Genomic DNA, 20,703 nt, shown 5'->3' with positions numbered 1-20,703 from the left:
CATATGTCATGGTCCCAGGCTCCCTTACCGCTCAAATTTACGTGTTCCTTACTCACCAAAACGTTTGCGGGTCCACCAGTGTGGCTCTTTGAAAGTTGTGAACTTCACGTCCGGGTGCAGCTTTAGTCTATCATACAGGTCTGTTGTGCCGCACTTTGGCTGACCAATGATATAGAAATAAGGAAGGCACCGCATGCGGTAGAGTTTCCTGTTGTGATGAAGCAAATGTTCGTGGAAAGTGTTCCTCAAGTGCTGGAAAACTGTTCTGAAGCGCCGCGAATAGCGTCCATATAAGTTTGTCCTGTATGGGTCGGAAGTGATATTCCCAGTGTATTCCTCATACCAGCAGGGGTTCTTGACACCAGGCAGAAATTTGCGAGGGATAACAGAAAACATCTGTAAATGCAGAGAAAGCAGGTTGCATCAGTCTGTTAGGCCATTTAGACATTTCACGCAAAACTTTTTGTAAACTCTCAATTATCATCGCACGGTAGAAGATGAATATGTTTGGGGTTTTTTGTATAGCCTACAGACCATTATTTTGGTAGGACTAGGCAAGCACTGTGTGCGTTCATGACAAGTTTGTGCAGCTAGAATGTGGTCTCTGGCAAATCAGACTTATAATAAATTAGAAACACAAGCAAGTGGCTTCATGCTAAATTTGTTGAGCAATGTTCCAATAAACACCAGCACACTCTATCATATCTGTACTGCTGATGCTCAGCCACATAGTCCAGCCATTCATACCTTTTTCCTTGTTCTGGAGGCTTTTTTGCATTCAGTCTGGTCTTGAATAGTTAAAACGAACATTAGCTGAATTGTGTTTGAGGGACTGATTTGGCCAGAAGGGAACATTGCAATTTGTGGCCATAAAAACAATCTAACTCAGATCCATTATCCACCCTCACACTCACAAAAAGAGCTTCAAATTCATTGTTGAGTAAGTGTGGAGGTGCAAACTCACAAAATGTTAACTTTCATTCTGGTAATTTTGTAACCAGATTAACCTCTAATCTCATCTCACACTTTCTGGTAGCACTACACATGAGCATGCATGCATTCATTCACATTGTTAAGATGTTATTTTTTTCTTTTTGTTGATGAAAGGCAGCAAATAATCACGTCACTATGACTTGCTTGCACTTTGTAAGACGTGGCTACTTTAAGGACAATTAATGCCGGATCCATCCACAGATGCAGTATTGATTGTCCTGCAGCCACTCTCTCCAATTCATTAGGTTGTTCAATAAGAAATTAGTTATATTGCAAATAGCCCAAGCACAAGCCATTATCATTACGATTAGCAATTAATTGAACTAAGCTTTGAGGTGAGACGAACAGTAAGAAAGCCTCAAGGCCAACATGCTGAAGGACCTCGAGATGGCTTTGAGCTTAAGGGGACCTATGTAATTATCTGGTTTGGCATAAAGAGTTATAGAAGGATTTCAGTGCAGGTTTATCTCTTTATGAATTAAATTAGACACTGTAGCCAATGGGGAATTACACCAGAGTAGCCGTATTCAGCCCTGGGTAGACAGCATGTAGGCAGGAATGCTGATTTCAATCACCTTTTCAACACATTTAATTATAGCACAAGGCTCTTCGGGCTGATTAAAGGAGTAATATAAATAGTTATATAGTACTGAAGTATGAATTTAATCAGTTTTAAATAAATCAATTTTGTGATAGCATTTGATATCCAAAGCCAAAGTCCATGCGTTAAATTGGAAAAAGAATATATAGAATAATTTGGATACTCACATGTGGCTCACTCTTAACCAGTGCTTTAAGCTCCGGAAGCTGTCTACTGCTCTGAAACTCCACCTTAGATGCAATGGATTTGACCACCATTTTAATATGTATGTAATCCTTGACCGAGGAGAGATTAAAGGTTAAAGGTCCTGGGCTGACCAGGCTGCTGAAGTGATAGGGAGAAGGGGTGAGGAGAAGGCCCTTTTTGTCCCCAGTCAGAATGTATGAAGCCGTGATGAGGAACATGACAGCCAGGCCAAACAGGAAGCTGTAGACACGGATCTTTCGGAACCACCCCAGGTTGCTCCATCGTCTTGGTAGATCCCGTTTTACCTCCAGAACTGCAAACAGGTTCATAGGTGTTTCATCCACCTGTAGGAGTAGCGGTCTCTTGCGGTAGTCCTCCACCGTGGAGCCCAGCAGGCTGTACTTGTAGTCCATCTGTGTCATGATGTCCACAGCCTGTGAGTCCCGGGCGTCCCAGCTCAAACACAGGGAGGTGTTATGGAGCAGGAGCCTTTCAGACAGGATGTTTTGAGATGGGTAAATAGCCAGTAGTTGATATCCATAATGGGTTATGGAGAACAGCCCACCTCATCCACTGACTTCTGCTAACTAAATGGAGAGAGACAGAGAAAGAAAGAAAACTAAGTGCGATGACTAGGTGTCAACATTATCTCACTGTTTTCATTATCTGGCTGAAATATTGTAAAAGAGCAGAATTATTATAAAAAAACTCATTTAAACCTCTCTGATTGTGTGAAATTGTGACGTTGCTATATTGTAATTACCTGCTGTGAATACGAAGAAAAATATAAAATTGCAGCAGCTCACAAAATGTCAACATTTCTACCTCAACAAAGCGGTATAATCATGAGAAAAATGTAACTAATTGGAATGACTTCTTAAACTTCCTGTTTCAATCAGACATTACAGCAGCGCTCTACTCATTGTCCATCCTCCCATCCTTCCTGTGCATTGGAATCACAATATGGAAGAAACGATAAGGATGAGAGAGACATTCAGCCCAGAAACTATGAGGCTCTCACGGGGAGGGACATAGATATAAGAGATACGCAGCCGGGCCTGGACCACAGGAGGGATTATATTATCAGAAAATAGTATTCCTCACTGTGAAGTCACTTGGATCAACACTCACCTGCAGATAAAAAAGAACGCCAATGTCTAAAGGGTGAAAGAAATGTTGATCTTTAAAGATAATGCTCTCGCAGTACTACCTTCTGGTTTTATCCTTGAGGTTTTCTTTGTGTCTAAAGGTAAGCCATAATGATTTGCTCTGAACAAAATACAGCAGGATGACAAAAAGGATACTTTTTAAAAGGGTGAGCAGAATGATTTTATAGCTGAAGGCTTTGGAAATGTTTCCCATCTTCACACTTGGAGCTGCATATATATATATATATTATACCCATGCAGTTGAAGCTGATGTATGCCATTCCTGCTCTTGCTCGCATACATCATAAGATAAGGGCACCGTGGAAGTGAGTCATTGCTCGTCCTCACAGCTGCTGATATTGTCTACCCCCAGCTACCCATTGCAGCTCTGTATTCCAGCAGCTTGCAGGCAGAGCTGATAAGAAGACGGAGTGACTGCCTCCCTGCTCAAGCAATGTCATTTACCCCCCGCTGGGCCATCAGGTTCACCCCACAGCAACAGTCTTTCTAGGAAACAGGTGTCGAAATAACAAGCTCTGCTCTGAAAAGGTTCCTCTCCAACCTACAAGAAGTTCACCTGACAGTACCTTCAGTTTGGAAAAGAAAGACGCAGATGTAAAATATGTTTTTGCTTTACGCCAGCAAAATAATGGATCTTAATCGATAGATTCTTCAGTTAAAGGATTGTACACTATAATCACAGCACTAAAGTTAGGATGACATTTACAGAATTAGACCTAACAAGCCCGCTGATTACTGTTGATGAGCATATCACTCTTCTGTATCACTCTGTTCTGTTCCTTTATCAGTCAATTGGGGGTCATGGCAAAGACTACAAGGATGAAGGCAAAGAAAAATGGTGCATGAGGGTTACATATGAAGAGAGATCGAGACAGGTAAAACAGATGGATGGAAAATGCAAAAGCAAATAAGGGACGGTGTCATTGACACAACAATGTCACTCTCAAGGGAAGTTGCATCTAAATCAATCAGTCAGCTAGCTGTAGCAGTGGGTGACTGGCAGCTTGACAAATCTGCTATACTCATAAAGCAAATATGTTGCTCCTGTCCATCAAGTATGATGAAATAGCTTAACTGGAACTGAAATATGTGTAGAGGGCAGTGGACAAAGAGAACACAAAGTTGCATCATCTACCTTTTTCAGCTGATAAACCTTTAAATCTGTAATAATTAAAGCATGGATTTGAAGACTATCTGCACTGAAGGCCACCCGTCACATTCATTTTTCCACCTTTAGCATCCTTAATGCCTCTGAACACTGCCTGTAAGAAAGTAGCTGAAAAGTTTTTTTGCAACTAAGTTTTAAAGCATTAGTAATAATTCTTTCAATAATGTGTAATTAATCTATATTAAGCATTAAAAAATCTTAAACTATTATCTGGCCACTAGCTATTCAGTTCAATTCTTCCTATTAAATTCAGTGTACTGATACTGTGTTGCACCAACAACAAAAGTCAACCAAACAAATTTAAAGAGGAAACACAAAAATCTAGGTATAGTTTTACTGCTGATATCTATCTGTACTGACATCTATAAATAAGAGAAACACCCTTCAATCATCAATATTATTATGGGTGTTGACTTTGCATAGTTTGTTCACCAGCTTCCCTTGGCAGCACACATGTTTGAAACGCCACAGACACAACAACCAGCTGAGCAGAATCGCGTGAAGCATAAATAAATAAAAAAAAATACAAATAAATATTATGGAAATCTGTTTATGTTTCATGTCTTTAAAAGAAGAAGAAAAATGGCATAAGAAATATTGGATTTTTTTTTTTTTTAATTGACAAATATTGGTATCTGTCCTAAGAGTCCTATTGATCGGGCTCCAATGCCCTGCAGCTTGTGAGTAGTGAGACTAAACCTCTTTTGAAGAAAGAAATCTCATCTGCAAATATGTCTTTACTCAAATGTAATGCAAATGACTGTGTGTGTGTTTTTTAAAGATAAAACTTGATATCAGACTAGGCTGAGATGTTTTAGCTATGAATAAAAAAAATTGTGTGCATCTATCTATCTATCTGAATAGAACAGATTTGAGTGCAATATAGTATAAAACCATTTGTGTGCGTGTTCTAGTATAAAACCTGTTGAAAAGCTTTTTGTGCGTGCATCAGTACTTCATTTTCAGGTCTTTTTCAAACCACAGAATAATAAGACAGGATAAATTTGATAATACGATTTCGTGCTTTGTAAAATTAATAATGATCACTAAATATTTAATAAATTATTATCGCACAATCAATATCACCAGTAGTTTCAGATTTTATTTGAAATTGGCACTGAGAAATGAAATATCACTCATGTAGGGAGACCGCAGGTCAGGAAACTGGTTTGGCTGGAAAGATCAAACACATAACCACACAGATAACTCAAATTCATAATAACTGTAATTAACTTTGAATACATAAGCCTCAGTAGTAGTGGTGTACGTGCTGCGCTGACGGCTCCTTCCCTGTGTGGTACAAATGGAATTGGCCACAGTCTTAATAACTCATGAAAGCGAGGCCTCTCCATACTATCTACCCTGTCATTTAGGGACATATCAGCACAGCCAATCAGGCTGATTTGTTTAAAGTCTGCTGTCTGCTTTCCTCCAAGCTTCCCATCCCGGCTCTGGAAAAAAACAGCCCTCCTCACACCAGCAGTTAATTGCTATTCTCTTTTGTACTTTCCCTTCTTTCACAAACAATTATTTTCTTTGTGTTTATTTCTGTCAATACAAAAATGTTTCTTTGTGTGAAAAGTTGCTGTGTGTAACTCATTTTTTGGCCAATCTGAATCTATTGTTGGCGATCACTATCACGCTATTGGCTGTAGCAAATCAAATTTAAACAGGCTATGCTACAGCTTTTCTAATGTTCTGAAGATGAAAATTTGCTTTCTTTAGTATTGATTTTGCACACACACAAAAAATGGAAAAGTGGTGACACAAAAGCAACATGTCCATGCGTTTTGGTCTCATTCTTAGAGAAAGCGAATGACAAAAACACTCAACAGCCCTTTAACCATTCATTGCTCAAACCACAGCAAGGAATTATTGTTATACCTGGCTGGAGAAACAGTCTGTGTAGCAGAGAGTGCACTGTCCTACTTCCTCAGCTCTCTGATATTTCAAATGGTGGAAATTAATTGCTGGCCTGCTGATGGGCCGTCTTTGTTTTGATTCAAAGCAAACCAGTAGTGCTTTCTCAGGCTACGGAGAACTCACAGGAAACGTTTAAAATACCATCGCTGTCTTCATTTTTGACTCATGGAGAAGATTAAAAGGCCTTGTTTCTACTGGGTTTAGCACTAACCCATTTTCAGAGGAAATGCTTTCTCTTTGAAACATTGTGCAAGAAACTCTTGAAGATGTTCCGCAAGATAAGTTGGCCGAGTATATGTTTGTGTCCTCTTGTGTCTCCGGGCGTTCTTAAAATGTCAGACTATCTTTTAATATTCAGTGCTGTTTACACTGCACGATAGCTAAAACTTCACTTATCTGGAGAAGCAACAGGCAGATTAGAAGTTGCACTCGTGGCTGGGATGCAGTGAAGCGAAATGCTATATGAGGTTTTGCACAGGGTCAGTTGATAAGCTCAGGCGAGCCCGATTCATATCACCAGAAAGACTCAATGAAAAATGGTTGAATCCTCAAGCATTTATTAGTCACCGGAAACCCAATCCATAATCAAGTGTTCAATCAGAAATGTGGGTGATGAAGGAATAAATCAAGATAGAAGGAAGAAAGCAAACATTTATATTCTCTTGTAGTGTTGGTCCTTATATAATCTCCCTATATAGTACCGCCTCTGCCAACAAGTCAAGTTGCACTTTACAGCCATGTAAATCCAAACATACATGTAAAGATGCCTTCAAAGACATGTAATACGTGGGCACCGAATATTAGTTTCACAAATTCAAAATGATGAAAAATCTGGACATTTCTTCCACTTCTGTTCTGAGGCTATGGTGAATAATGGCCAACAGTATGATGATGCACTAAAGTTGACCTTTGAATATAGCTCCAGGGCTCGGTTGTGGGACACAAGCCACTGTACTCCTACTGCCGGTCCCAAGTCTGGATACGTTGGGAGCCTAGTGTCAGGCAGGTCATCTCCTGTGGCGACCTCTAAACAGAGCAGCCAAAATAAAGAGGAGGAAGTAATGTTCACCTTTGAATCTGTGGCTTATAAAGTATTATCAATCATCATTGAATCACATAGATTTTCCAGTGAATATGGCATAAATGAGTTGTCTTTTGTCCTGTCTTCTTCCTGTTAAAAGGGAGTTTTTCCTTCCCACTGTCACCAAATACTTCCTCATAGAGGCTCATTTGACTGTTGGGGTTTGTTCTATATTATTCTAGGGTCTTTACTTTATCATATAAAGTGCCTTCAGGTGACTTGTTGTGATTCGGTGCTTTATAAACAAAAACTAAATTGAACACAATCACACCAAGTGTAACATGTGTGTATTTTATGAGGCTTTTTTTGGGTTACTATGTGCACCAAAATCTAATCAGTTCAGTCCAAGTGAAGGGTTGTTGCAGATGTAAAGAACATTTAGAAGCTATCAACAATATCTCAAATTTATTAGAATGGATGGACTAATGAATGGATGGCAGAGTAATGTACAGTCCCGAAACAATCCCAAAGACATAATGCCTCTAGCCATGGCCATCGACAGCATGGAGGTATAAAAATAGATGAACATAAGTGGAATATGACAATACCATAAAAATGAAATCTACTGCCAGCTTTCCTCTGCAGCAACAGAGCCAGAGAGCTCAATACCATTGCATTGCTCAAGGTGCAGAGAAAAATAAAACATGAAAACAGTATGACAGAGTGGACTGCAAACCCTGCAGTGGAGTCACTTGAGAGACCTTGAGAACAGAACAGCACATTCTGTCCAGAGAGTCCTTCTGGGCAGCTACCCAGAAGTGCTCTCGACAGGCTGATTCCAACTATCCATTGTTATAGTGAAGAAACGGTTTATCATTCAGGGACGATCCTGTCCACACACCATTATAAAGTCATTTCCCTTTTAGGACCACTTACAAAATAAGCAAAAAAACAGAAGAACAGAGGAGACAGCTAATGAGCCTACTTGCCTGCAGACTCCAGGCAACTTCCTGTTGTGGTGTTTTGTACAAAAACAGCTGATAAGTTGACTATAAAAGCCAATAGAAGCTGAAAACGTGAATTTACTGTACGTTCACATCTGTGAAACCATCTGGTCCTTCTTACTGCCTCACCTCTCTTAACATTTCCAAGAGACAGGAAGTTGAATTTGGTTGAAGTCCACCAAAAACACAGGAAGTACTGGCAGGGGAAGAATGTGATAGAAGTAGTAAGATGGAAGAAGAAAGGAATTGTAGTTGCTGTGTCAGCTGAAAAAAAAAAAACGTTTTTCAACCAGGCCACTCACAATAATTAAAGTTCAGCATGAGGCCACTGCCAGGGTGGTACAGCCATTAAATGCTCTCTGACATGTGACACTGCGGCAAATGCTTGATTGGTCATATTGGAATTGTGATAAATAGCTGCTGGTGACAATGACACTGCCTCCTTCTGTGCTGGGGCTTTTTTATTCTGCCAGGGTGATATAAAGGGACAGAAGCTCTCTTATAATAAATTATGCATGTGTCTCATATTTAAATATTAATTTTCCATTAACATGTTGTCTATAAATCTACAGATGAGTGTTTAAAAAAATAGCAAGGCTTCAAACCTGAAAATGTTGTGTAACATTTTGTTTTCCTTGTTTAACAACCTGCTTCTGCTAAATTGTGTGAGACTGTGGGTTACTGGAAGTAGGACAGTGTGGGTTTTTTCAAACTATACTAATATCCATTAAACCACTGATCTCATTCTCAGAAGCAGTGACATGATGTTTCTTACTAATTTTTCTTAATACGGTATTACACAAAATGTACTGACTCGAGCAGCTACAAACATTTCTCTTGCAATAACTATCTCTTATAACAACATCTTTAAGTTATATTAGGTTTCCATAAACTTTGCTTTCCTATAATTCATCCAAACATATAAGTTGTATATAGAGTTGTTTACATAGGTATTTTTTATAATGCCTGGGAAATGTATAATCTAGTACTTACTTACTGCGTGACTTACTTCGTGACTTACTTACTTAGTAACTTACACTACTTAGTGATATTTATCACTAAGCATCCTTAGGGTAACGTTGGAATATTTTTAGTGATTTCTGTTATTGTAACGTGATGTATGCTAATGTATGTTAGGAGTAATACAGTATATGTATTTGGTGTATATTATCTGATGTTTCTTGTATGTATGTACAGACATATCCCTCTTTGACTCGATTTTAACAATTTTCTATTGATTTACATGATCAAAACCTTTGGAGGCATTGATGAAACACATGAATATTGATGAATTCTTTCCTCAGACAACTTTGGCTTTAAAGCCAAACTGATTTCATTTAATTGCTCCTTTATTCAAGAGGTGTCACATGTTTTTAACACCAGATCCCGTTCCGGATACAACACTCCAGGGATTTGTGCCACTTCTTGGGATCTTTTACTTGTTAGGAAAATTTGTAAACCACTACACTATGGAACTACCTAATATGCACATTTATGTATATTAAAAATTGGATTTATAATAGTATACATAAAATTAACACAAATAATTCTTTTTTCTGTTTAGTTCACCCTTCCAATTTTTTTTACTTGCAGTTACTAACCTGAGGCCATTAACTTACTAATACTTATCAGACATCTGTATGCACAAACACATGATAAAGATGAGAAGGAAAAATAAATGACATTACTTTCTGGTTTGTTGAGTATCCCTATGGCATTAGATGAAAGGAACGCCAAGCTCCAACACGTGAAAAATTTACTCGCTTGATGTTATTATGTATTAAACTCCTTATCAGATGTAATTACTCATTATTGAAGATACGTGGGTGTGCAGCCCCATGGACAAGGAGGGCTTGATCAGTGAAGTCCAAAAACAGAAATCAACAAGAAGCACTCGGAAAGCTCAAACGTCCCCCAAGGCGGCTCACTCTCTGGATAGTATTTATGGTCAAGGGAATAGTATTATATTTTGTATGCAAACATTTTGATTTCTTTGTTATTTTTTAAATGTACTTTAAGATGTTTGCATTGCAGTAAAAATCAGATAAACATTATCTGGGACATTATCAATGGATAAGCTTATCCAGGGAAAAGTCTAGGGGTTCCCAGGCCAGCCGATGCAGTTAGGTTCATACATATTTAGACACTGACACAAGTTTTGTTTTGTTACCTGTTTACTAAAACATATTCCAATTATAATTAGATAATGGACATGGGCATAATATGTAGCCTTTCAGCTTTCATTTGAGGGTATCAACATTCAAATTGGATAAAGGGTTTAGGAGTTTCAGCTCCTTAACCCTCTCAAGGCAGGCGTTGCAGATTTGCAACAGTTAGAAGCTAACAACCTGATTACCCCACATACATATTTTATGAGTTTTCTTTTACTCAGAAGTACCACTGCAGGTATTCTTTTGTGCATTAGCAACAAAAACTTAATTTGAGCCTGAGAGGGTTAACATGTGTCGCCCTTAGCTGTCTCCTTTCAATGTGGAGGAGCAGCGACTATACTCAGAGTTCTCTTGGGAGAAATTTACTTTGGACAACTGAGGGAAGCAACTCATATAAGGTACCCCACAATTGCACCTATTACCATTTAGTAATTTGACTGATAATGGCACTAGAGACATTTTTAACCCACTTAGCTTAACAGTTTTGCGCCCTATAGCTTTTGGATTTGACCTCACCATGGCTATGTCCACATATTTTCTATGCAATCTGAGTAAACAACAGTAGAGCTAATATGCTGTTGAGTGTTAGAATCTGTAAAAACAGACGGTGAACCTTTTTACCCATATTAATATATTTTTCTAAAAACAACAATTTAAATGTAATAAATGCTCATAACGTGGCAAAAAGAGAATTATTAGCTTTAACTTTGATGTGTTTATTTGAAAGCAACTGAAAAAGGCTGGTTAGTGCAAATAAAGTGAGAACCAAAGCTATCTACTGAACCATGAAATTACTCCTTAGTATAGTTTGGGATTACAAGACAACACTTGGAAAAGGGGATTGTATTATATTGCATGTCTACAGTGTGCCACAAAGATGTCTGATAATAGAGTGAGCAGGAGCACCCTGACCTGTCAGATATGTCACTCCTTCTCCAGCACCCCCAAAGGTCTGTGGCCCAGTTCAATCATGTAAATTACAAGCACACATAAGAAAAACAAGGAGAAGATCTGTATTCACTGTGGCTTAGAGTGGATTCATTTGTCATATTACCCAAGGAGAAGTCATCCATCACATTCATCCGGATCACACACACTCTGTGGCCCAAAAGATCAGAATCTAATCCCCAGGAAGTCAATCTGACCTCAGCCTGACCAATGAGCACACAGGGTCAAATTAACAAACACAACCATCAGCCGCTCTCACCCCCGAGGAGGGTGGTGAGAAACGTGGCCTCTGCCCTGCATTCATAACTGCTTCTCAACTGGGATCTCAGACAGCTGGAATCCCAGTTCAGCACTTTCCACTATCTTATCTTTTATTCATTATTTTAATTTCAGTGGCAGCACCTTCTGAGGTGAATAAGTGCTTATGATGGCGTCATTAAAAAGCAGAGAAAAACAATGGCTCCTATTTAAATTATTGATTGTGGTAATGGATATGCTGTGAAGAGCTGTTCTGGGCTCCAAACAGAACACAAATGATGAGGATAAACTAGGCCTGAAAATGATAACAGGGAAAGTGACAGGTCATGTGTCTTATGATGGGAGTATACTTTACATCAAACCCTGAACAAGGGATGATGGTTTTATTTGAAGAGCTCTGTCTTTAACACAATAAACAATTAAGGTGTATGTGTGTGGATAAAATGGTGTTTCAAACTTGAGGGGCATATGCAAAACAGTGCAGCGTTAGCACAGCAGTTTCAAATGAATAATTTATCAGGATGAACTTCGATGTGATGTGTCTGTAACTTATTATCTAACTTTAGAAAATTTATACCCATGTGAGTAAAAATAATTCTGAAGAGATCCTTGTGTGCATTTCAGCATTTTCCCTGCTACTGTTCTTTTTCCCCTTTGTTTTAAGCTTTCTAATACTAATCTTCCAGTCAATTAAATTCAGTTTCTCTGTTCTCTTTTATCAAGTGTTTTATGTCTGTCTATGTTCCTTTATGTTGATTATTCTTCTTATTTTTGTGAAATATTAATCCGTCTTGCTGACAGATTTTGTGATAAAAGAGATCCAGAGATCTTGAATACAGCACTAACTTGTCAGTAAGTTGCATGGAATGGGGAAGAAGATGTCATGAAATACTAGTTTAATTCACAGTGACTGGTTTTTCTGTTTGTGGTGGTAGAGATGAGTTCAAAAGAGTACAAACCCACATAAACTATATTACTTATCCAATTCAATTTAACTCGATTTTAATTATATAGCACCAAATCTGCTTTATATTGTAAGGTAAAGACCCTGCAATAATCGAATTACCCCCCTTGAACAAGCACTTGGTGACAGTGGGAAGTAAAAACTCCCTTTTAACTAGAAGAAAACTCCATCAAAAACATGCTCAGGGAGGGGCAGCCATCTGCCATGACTTCTAAAGTACAGAAGACCATTTTATACCACATGAGGTGCTCTTCTGTATCTTTTAATAGCAAAGAATTTGGGGACAAATAGCACATTTGAATCACCTGTGAGTCACTCATTTTGCAGATGGACACCAAATTTACCTGATAATTATCCTTCTGCTCTGTAGCCTTGGTGATCTCAGCATAGCAACAATTAATGAGGTAGATCTCAACAGAGATGCTGTCAGAACCCATATTTGTGATACCTTAAAGTACCGTAATTCTGACCACAAAATATTTTCTGTCTATCATAGGTACTGTAAGCAGAATGGGGTAGTATATGGCTACAAGTAGTCTGTTGTATCTTTACATGCTGATGGATGACCACAGGCACAGGGAAAGTTCATAGTATAAAAGATGGACATAGCTACTGTGACGTCAGCCACTGGTTTCCAAAGTCTCATTTCGAGGTCTTGAGAGGCTAAAGCTGTCTGCCAGTACAAATACAGTAACTTGAACCTGAACTCCGATGCATAGATAACCAAGGCATTAAGGTGCAGGGGGATAACTTATTTCCTAAAGGCAGTATGCAAACAATGCTATCATGCTTTTCAGATCAGGGGAGGAAATACTTCCAATTTAGGAAAGCACCAGAAAGTCCAGCATCCAAATCTGTTTGGATTTAAATGGTAAAAACAAATAATTAAAAAGGTGAATGTGCTTCAATTCAACAACTTCATCCAATATTAGTCTGAATGTGTTATCTTTTGAGACAGCTGACATTGCTGTTACAAAATCCCCCACGTTCCATAGGCTTAAATGTTTGCAGTGGTTAATGCTATGCAGTGCACATTTAAGTAGGCAGGATAATCATTTTCTTTTGCTATCAAACTGGGTGTCAAGTTGGGTATCGTGACATCCCTTCGTCTCACGTTGTTTAAAATGAAGGCAAAAGGAATGTGCAGTGTTGTTTTTAGATTATATGGTGGATGTTACACCTGGGTGGACTGCTCAAGTGAACTCTGTGTGCCTGTTTGAATAACACTGAGTGTAATGAGAGTAGCTGTTAGTGGAGGCTTATGTCTGGAATTTATAATTGCTAGCAATGCATGTTGAATATGCAAGCCATTAACATGTATAGGATATTGTGCACCATCAAAATCACCTGTTTTCTTGGAAGGTAGAGTTTAAACATAAACAGATAATTGTCGAAATTAGCTAGTTTCGGTTATTTATAATTTTCAGCCATTGTAGCAGCTGTAAATGTACCTATCTGTTATTTGATCCCAATATCAAAGTCATTGTCCCCAGTGAGTGAATCCCACCGTCTTTGGTGACACAACAGCACATTGCCATTGCAATTTTAAAGTAAAGTTTTTGTGCTGATATTATTGTCAATTTTTATGTGTATTATACTGTCTGGTAAGGTGTAGATGATTAAAATAGCAATAATGCAAGTTGAAAATTCAAGCCACAAACCTCTATAACATATCGGACAACATCAGAATCCCAACAACGCACCTGTTTTCTTATAAGTTAGGTTTAAAAAAAGACTACTCACAAACAATGCAAGATAGACATAGAAAGTTTCAAACTTGCAATAACACTTTTGTAAAAACTTCAAAGATCTGTACAAGAGATAAAACTACAAACAACTACAAGATGCTAGAACTTGTCCCTTTTACCTAATCTGACCTCTTCTTTCAGACATCCAACTTTTCATTTGTTCAACAATCCACCAACACCTGGTCCTACTCGCCTCCTCGCGCTTTATGAGACCTGACAGGCAAACTCTCTACATGTGGACCAAAGTTCATTCCACTGTTAACCTCCATTCTGACAAGAAACAGACAGAACAGAGGAAAAGGAGTTGGTAATTAATCCAATGGGAATGTTTACCATTTCCAGTGGAATGCCTCTCAACCCACAGAGCGGCATAAAAGATTTTGATCCCTACAGGCTCGCAGAAAAATTCAGGGGAAACTATATTCAGTCAATAACACTTGTATTAAAAAAGAAAACATATGCTGTGGTTAAGACTGTCAAGACTAAATTTAGATGTAAAACAATACTGCAGTTGTATTTTTCCATGCTCAGTGTCTTGCCCAGTGACCCTCTTAACAAACACATCTGTAAATGCTATTTTATACTTTGGAATCACGCTACACTTCAAAAGGGTGAACCACTACTAAAATACGATTTTATGGAGCAGCTGTGCATGCATAAATATATTTAAGGTTTGGTTTACACTCAGTGGAATTTGGTGAGAGTCCAGGTTGAGAAATTAAAGGACCTATGCGAAAATTTTCATCATGTTTTCTTCCCCAAAACAAGGCATGAGCATTGAATGTTTTTAGAAAGCAATTCCAAACTATTGTAGTCTTTGACTGGAGCTGAAACAAATAAAGTGTTGGACAGATAATTATCTAAATTAGATTCGATCTCATTCAAAGTGTATTTTGTTGTTTGTTTATGCAGTAGTGTCACTTGAGCACCACGGGGAATGGGTTTTACATTGCCCTATGTAGGAAACGCATTGAGAGCACAGGTGGAGAGAATTAGAGCCAGGAGGAAGCCACACAGATCTTTCAACCGTGTGGTTTTTGGTTCTGATGGTAGTGTCGTGTTTTTATCTGTTTTTGCACTGTGAATTTGGCTTTCAGTCATTCTCTCAGATTTGTCTGTTTTTTTGTTTGTTTGTTTTTTAAGAATTAGATGATAAAGTGTTAAAGGTATTGGCCATGGTGGACGTTAGTTTATTTCACCACAGCAGCTTGGAAATTACTTCAAATTGAGTCAAGTGGCCTTTTGGTGCTTGGATCATCACTACAATGACATGGAAACCAATACAAATATTTATGGTAACCCAAGTTTAAGGATCAGAAAATGTTTCCTAACACTCTGATGAAAGCATTGGGAGCAACTTGGCATTCAGTATCTTGGTCAAGGATACTTGACATGCCGAGGTCAAACCATTAATAGATGACCTGCTGTGCTGAACCTCCTGAGCCACAGCCACCCCAATATAAATATATTTAACTAGCAAAAGATTAAATAACAGCATGAGTTCAATGAGTTCCCCTTTTTCCCCAGCTCGATTAAGCAAAGAGGTTTGCATGACTGCCACATGAATGGGAAATATACCTGAAATATTCTTTATTATATATAAATGCATTGTTATATATTTGCATCAGTTTTACATAGCATAAATATTGTATCTGCTTAACCTAAGCTTTTAAGCATATGAGTGCAGCCTTGCCCAGACTCCTTAGAGTGAATCAATGTGTTTTCATCTCACCATGCACATCTGAGACTGGACTATCAATCAATATATCAACTGACATAAACAGATACAGTATATACAGAGTTATTTTATATACACTGTGTATTTTGAGAATGAAAAATTATAAAGTCATTGCTTATTCAGCTTTCAGGGACATAATTTTCCATCTTACCACCTTAAGTGAAAACATTTAACTCTTCATTGCTATCACTATTACCTGAGCTGCTTTGCTGAACAAGATATTCAGTGACATTTGGAAATTACCCACCATTTCTAGCATTATGTACTAAAAGCAACTCCCAGGGAAGAAAAAAATATACCTATGAATTAAGTATTCTTACCGTTCCTATTCATTGAATCAGCCCTTTTTTGCAGATCCTTTGATAAGAAAATACTTATTTGGTGATCAGAAAAAAATGTTTCGGCAGTTAACAGATTTATGAGTTTATCTAATTGTTTTTGTTAATGTATTTGAGCACATGATGAAATTAAAACTATCAAACATGCTGTACAAACTGTTAACTTATTTTTTGTTTAAAATTGCAGCTCCCGGTTCAATTCAATTATCTTAATTCTAATGTAATGTTTGATGATTCTTTTGTAATATGTATGATGGTATTTGTCTTAATTTGTAACTGCTGAATAAAAGAAAACTTGTATTTGCCTAAAGGATATATATAAGTATAGTGATGATATGCTGAACTCATTCAAACTCAAGTAACTACGTACTGAATAGTTAAGAAATTAAGATATAATCTAAATAAAACTGAAACTGATATGTTAAATTAAATTAGTCTTAATAGAAATTTTACATCCAGCTGAGCTCATTCTCCACTCCACTCCAGTCTCCTGCAAATAAACTTGTTTACTTGTGAGACTCTGACTAAAGCTGGAGGAAATAAAATAAAATCCTGCTGTTTTGAGGATTCCAGAAGCAACTTGACATAATCAGAGAAATGCAGCCTCTCTCTGCAAATACAACTTGGACGCTCTTGATACCCAGCAAGGCGCCATCTCCACTTAGTAAACTGGAGTCAGACAAGTTTTCATCTGCTACTATCTTATTATGAGGAGAAGCACCAAAGGCCATGACGTGTTTAGAGCAGCTTCCTGTTTTATCTGTAATTCATTGATTTCTGAGCAGAATCTCTAGTAGACATATATGGTAAGCCTATGCAATAGTGTTTCACACCTAGTTAGCAGTCAGAGCTTGTCTTGCCAGCTATGAGCATGGTTTGAGTCTTAGCCTATGACTGCCAAGAAAACGTGTGAATTAACAAAATGTAAGCTATTACTAAGTCAGTTGGCTCCCTCACTAGGGAGCAGGTCTGATGTAAACAGTTTTAAGAAGGCTACTCAAGGGCATCCCACCGGATCTATAATAATAAATTGGCCTGTAGGTTTTCAGCTTATAAGGTGCTGTGCTTTATTTTTTTGTCCCTGCTACATTATACAAATGACTCAACAGTAACGAAGGCTTGGACAGGCTTAACAGACAGCCAGGCAGGTTAATTTTCCAAATTAAAGGTGAGCATTAAGAGGTCTCCTTTTTAATAGCTAGGATTAATTCCATGGTATATTTTAATTTATAAGGCTGTCACTATGTTTCACCTCTAGCAGAAGGATTACTTACACTGTAATTTGAGTGTCAGGTAAATCACGGTAATACATCTGTCCTGTTCCTCCTAGAAGTAGATTATATATACACAATTCTACCTGCTTGGCCATATCCTGATGAATTGCAGCAGGCTGAGGGATGCTCTAACTACAACAGCACATCCGTCTTGCAAAGTGTAACAATTTCTCTGCTACACCAAAGGTTCATATTGGCAGCAGCTGCCGGCACAGATATAAAACTCCAGCTCCAAATTAACTTGGCAGGGATAATCCCACGAAATGATAGCTAAAGCGATGGAAATAACATTTGTACAAATCCCTTGTGACCCAAGCCACATCTGTGTCCTCACTGCCAAAAATTCACAAAAAAGTAAACAGCCTTACAGGTACGTCTGACACTTTAGCTAAACATTTGGGACCTGTCTGGTAAACGGAACTCGGTGTTGGCCTTTCAGCTAAACCAGACGTGCTGCCAAGTTGCATGTGCATGCTAAGATGCATCCTCTTCTTTGGGTTAAATAAGCCCCCGAGCTGTTGCTATTGGTACTTCTAATTGCACCTTTAACCTTGCGTTAAGGTACATTGCAAGTAACACAGAGTAACACACAACCAAAAGCAAAAGCTTTCAGCATAGTGCGGTTATTTTAAAAAATCCCATCTCACAGGTGAGAAATGACTGGGACACTGAAAGGTTTCCCAGTTGCTCATCAAAAAAAGAGTAGCCAGGGGTAATTGGGAAATCAACACATCTATCTGTGGTGCTCTATTTTGTTGAGGTGCCCACAGGTCTGTGCTGAGGCCCATTAGAGAAAGATACTGGAGTCACACACAGAGAACCACTAATTCTGTCTTTCTACTGCCCTGCAACCCCAAGAAATTCCATGGGAACATACACACACACACACACACATCTATCTATTTATAGATATATAGATATATCTATAAATAGAGATAGAGAGATAGTGTGATGGTATGCTGGACTCATCCAAACTCAAGTAATTGCGTACTGAATAGTTAAGAAAGTAAGATATGATCTAATATGTTAAGTCACATTAGTCTTAATAGAAATTGTGGTATATATTTGTCTGTTCTTTAAATTTATATTAATTAAATATTTCACAAACATGAAAAATTTCACAAATATGAAAAAATGAATAATTGATGAGAAGTAGTAGGTTTCACAGTAGTTCCTAATTTTTTCATGAAATGTTTGGATTGCTTGTCACAAAATGAAAGGTCACACTAGACAAGTTTTTCAGCACTAAATAATAGAATGACAAATGTTGAAGATAACAGTTTGACAGGCCTCAAATTGTATTTTTGAAAAAAGGAAGATGATTCCAAACAGCTATTACAGGAAATCGTGAATTATCTTTGGTGTGCAGCCAATCCTTAAGAAAATTTGTAAATTTGCCAAGTGGAGAACAAAAAAATTACAAAAACTATTCTTTTTACAGCAGATGAACGTATACGTCATGTCCTTAAGAAATAGGAAAAAGATCAGACACAGTATCTGAGAGATAAATCTCACCTTTCAGCTGATCCACTTTACTTTTGGCTAAAGCCTCAGCAGAAATGATTGATCATGAAGCCCGGAGAACCAGGCTTCATGATCTTCCTGAGAGCTTCCTGAAGACTGTTGAAAGAAAACTTGCCAAAAAGAGTTGCTTTTAGGAATAAAGGTGGTCATCCAATAATATTGTGAATATAAATAGTTTAAAATATTTCATATACACATGATTCTTGTGCTTCAATCCTGCTTTGCCCAGCCACTGGTAGGATTTCTTGATATCAGCCATTTTTTCTCTCTGCTTTACTAAGATTCTTTATCACTACTTATTTTAATATCATACTACACATCTAGACCTAGTGGTTTCACAAACCTATGTTGTTCAATTATTTCTCAATTATCTAAATTACATTTTCTTCCTTTTCCAACCCTTTTCAGTTTTTATGTTCTCCTGAGAGATATAAATGTCTCTGCTTTTACTAAACAAAAACAGTTGAAATCACTGAACTTCTTTTTGAATATTTAGTGGAAAACACAATATTAAACCTTGCATTAAATAAATAAGATGTATATCGTGAATGTGGATATTTGCATAATTGCAAATAGTTTTCTCTGCACACATTATCCCTTTGTGCCACAGTCCCATAAATCATACCACTGGCTGCTAAGGGGGGTTGTTCAGCTCGCCAAAATCCATCTACATGGCACAACTGGATACAGATGGTGTGGGAAATAAAAGCCAGTTCAGCTCCCCATGCATCATTAATACAAGCAATGACCCCCAGCTTGGCAGTGTCACGCAACCGTGAGTTGCCAGACTTACTCAGCACCTCAAAGTCCCAGTGAGATGTCTCAGTAGCACAAGGTTTGTTGCGTTATTGAAGAAATTTGAAATTGTTTCTCACAACAGTCATTTCTGCACATTAAAACTCGCATGCTGCTTGAAAACAGGTTGTTTTTCATGTGATTTTTTTTTCCTTACCTTTAATTTTTCCCACTTAGCAGTACATGTAGTAGCTTATAATTTTTTTTATTCATTGCTTTAAATTTGCAAGGAACCAGAGACAAACCACTGTTTGACTAGCAAACCTTTGTGACTTATGGGATTACACCAAAAAGAAGATGAAGCATGTGACTTGCCATTAAACTTCCCATTGTTTACTGGAGCCAAATGAATTTTGCATGCAAGTCATTCACTTGATAAAGCAGATGAATGTCTGTCAGCATGGTAGCTTAATCACTGGATGCTCAGCACAATGACAAACAGCCTCAGTCCACCACTTCACACAGACAACATCTTCTGGAGTGGTTGCTCCTCCACCGCCACATAAATCCTCTCCTCTGATTCACTAGTCTCATCAGGAATACATAACATGACTTCATTGGAGGATCCATCTATCACCGGGCACCCTGCATGCACCGTTAGTTTCAAAGTCCAACTCCCACACTAAAACACAGCCAGAATGCAGCCGGATACTGTTTCTAGTACAGATCATTCAGTCATACACCGAAGCCCGCTGTCACTTAGACGCAAGCTTACAAAAACACCAGTCTGTTTATGAAAATTTACAAAGGCAACAAAGGATTTCCTGTGACAGGCGAGAAGCTGAAGACGACATATTTAAGAGCTGACATCTCTTTTGATAGACTGCTTGAATGGCCTAAGACTTTTAAATAGACATAGAGAACAACACAGCTTCTGACA

The 20,703-nt window shown here is 38.0% G+C and overlaps 1 protein-coding gene across 1 annotated transcript in view; it reads right to left on the bottom strand.

Moving 5' to 3' along the window:
* The window catches only part of chst15b (carbohydrate (N-acetylgalactosamine 4-sulfate 6-O) sulfotransferase 15b), a 39,191-nt gene that overhangs the window by 11,335 nt on the left and 7,153 nt on the right, over positions 1–20,703 (bottom strand). Inside the window, exons 2-3 of the mRNA XM_026178456.2 lie at positions 1,762–2,367; positions 57–396 (exon numbers count right to left, since the gene is read on the bottom strand). Of these exons, the coding sequence (XP_026034241.2) occupies positions 57–396; positions 1,762–2,202 (781 nt within the window). The 5' untranslated portion in view covers positions 2,203–2,367. The remainder of the gene's footprint in view (positions 1–56; positions 397–1,761; positions 2,368–20,703) is intronic.

This window comes from Astatotilapia calliptera, chromosome 8, assembly GCF_964374335.1.
Source record: "Astatotilapia calliptera chromosome 8, fAstCal68.1, whole genome shotgun sequence".
Lineage (NCBI taxonomy): Eukaryota > Metazoa > Chordata > Actinopteri > Cichliformes > Cichlidae > Astatotilapia > Astatotilapia calliptera.
The sequence above is the reverse complement of the archived record's forward strand: the minus strand, read 5'-3'. Positions and strand labels throughout refer to the sequence as shown.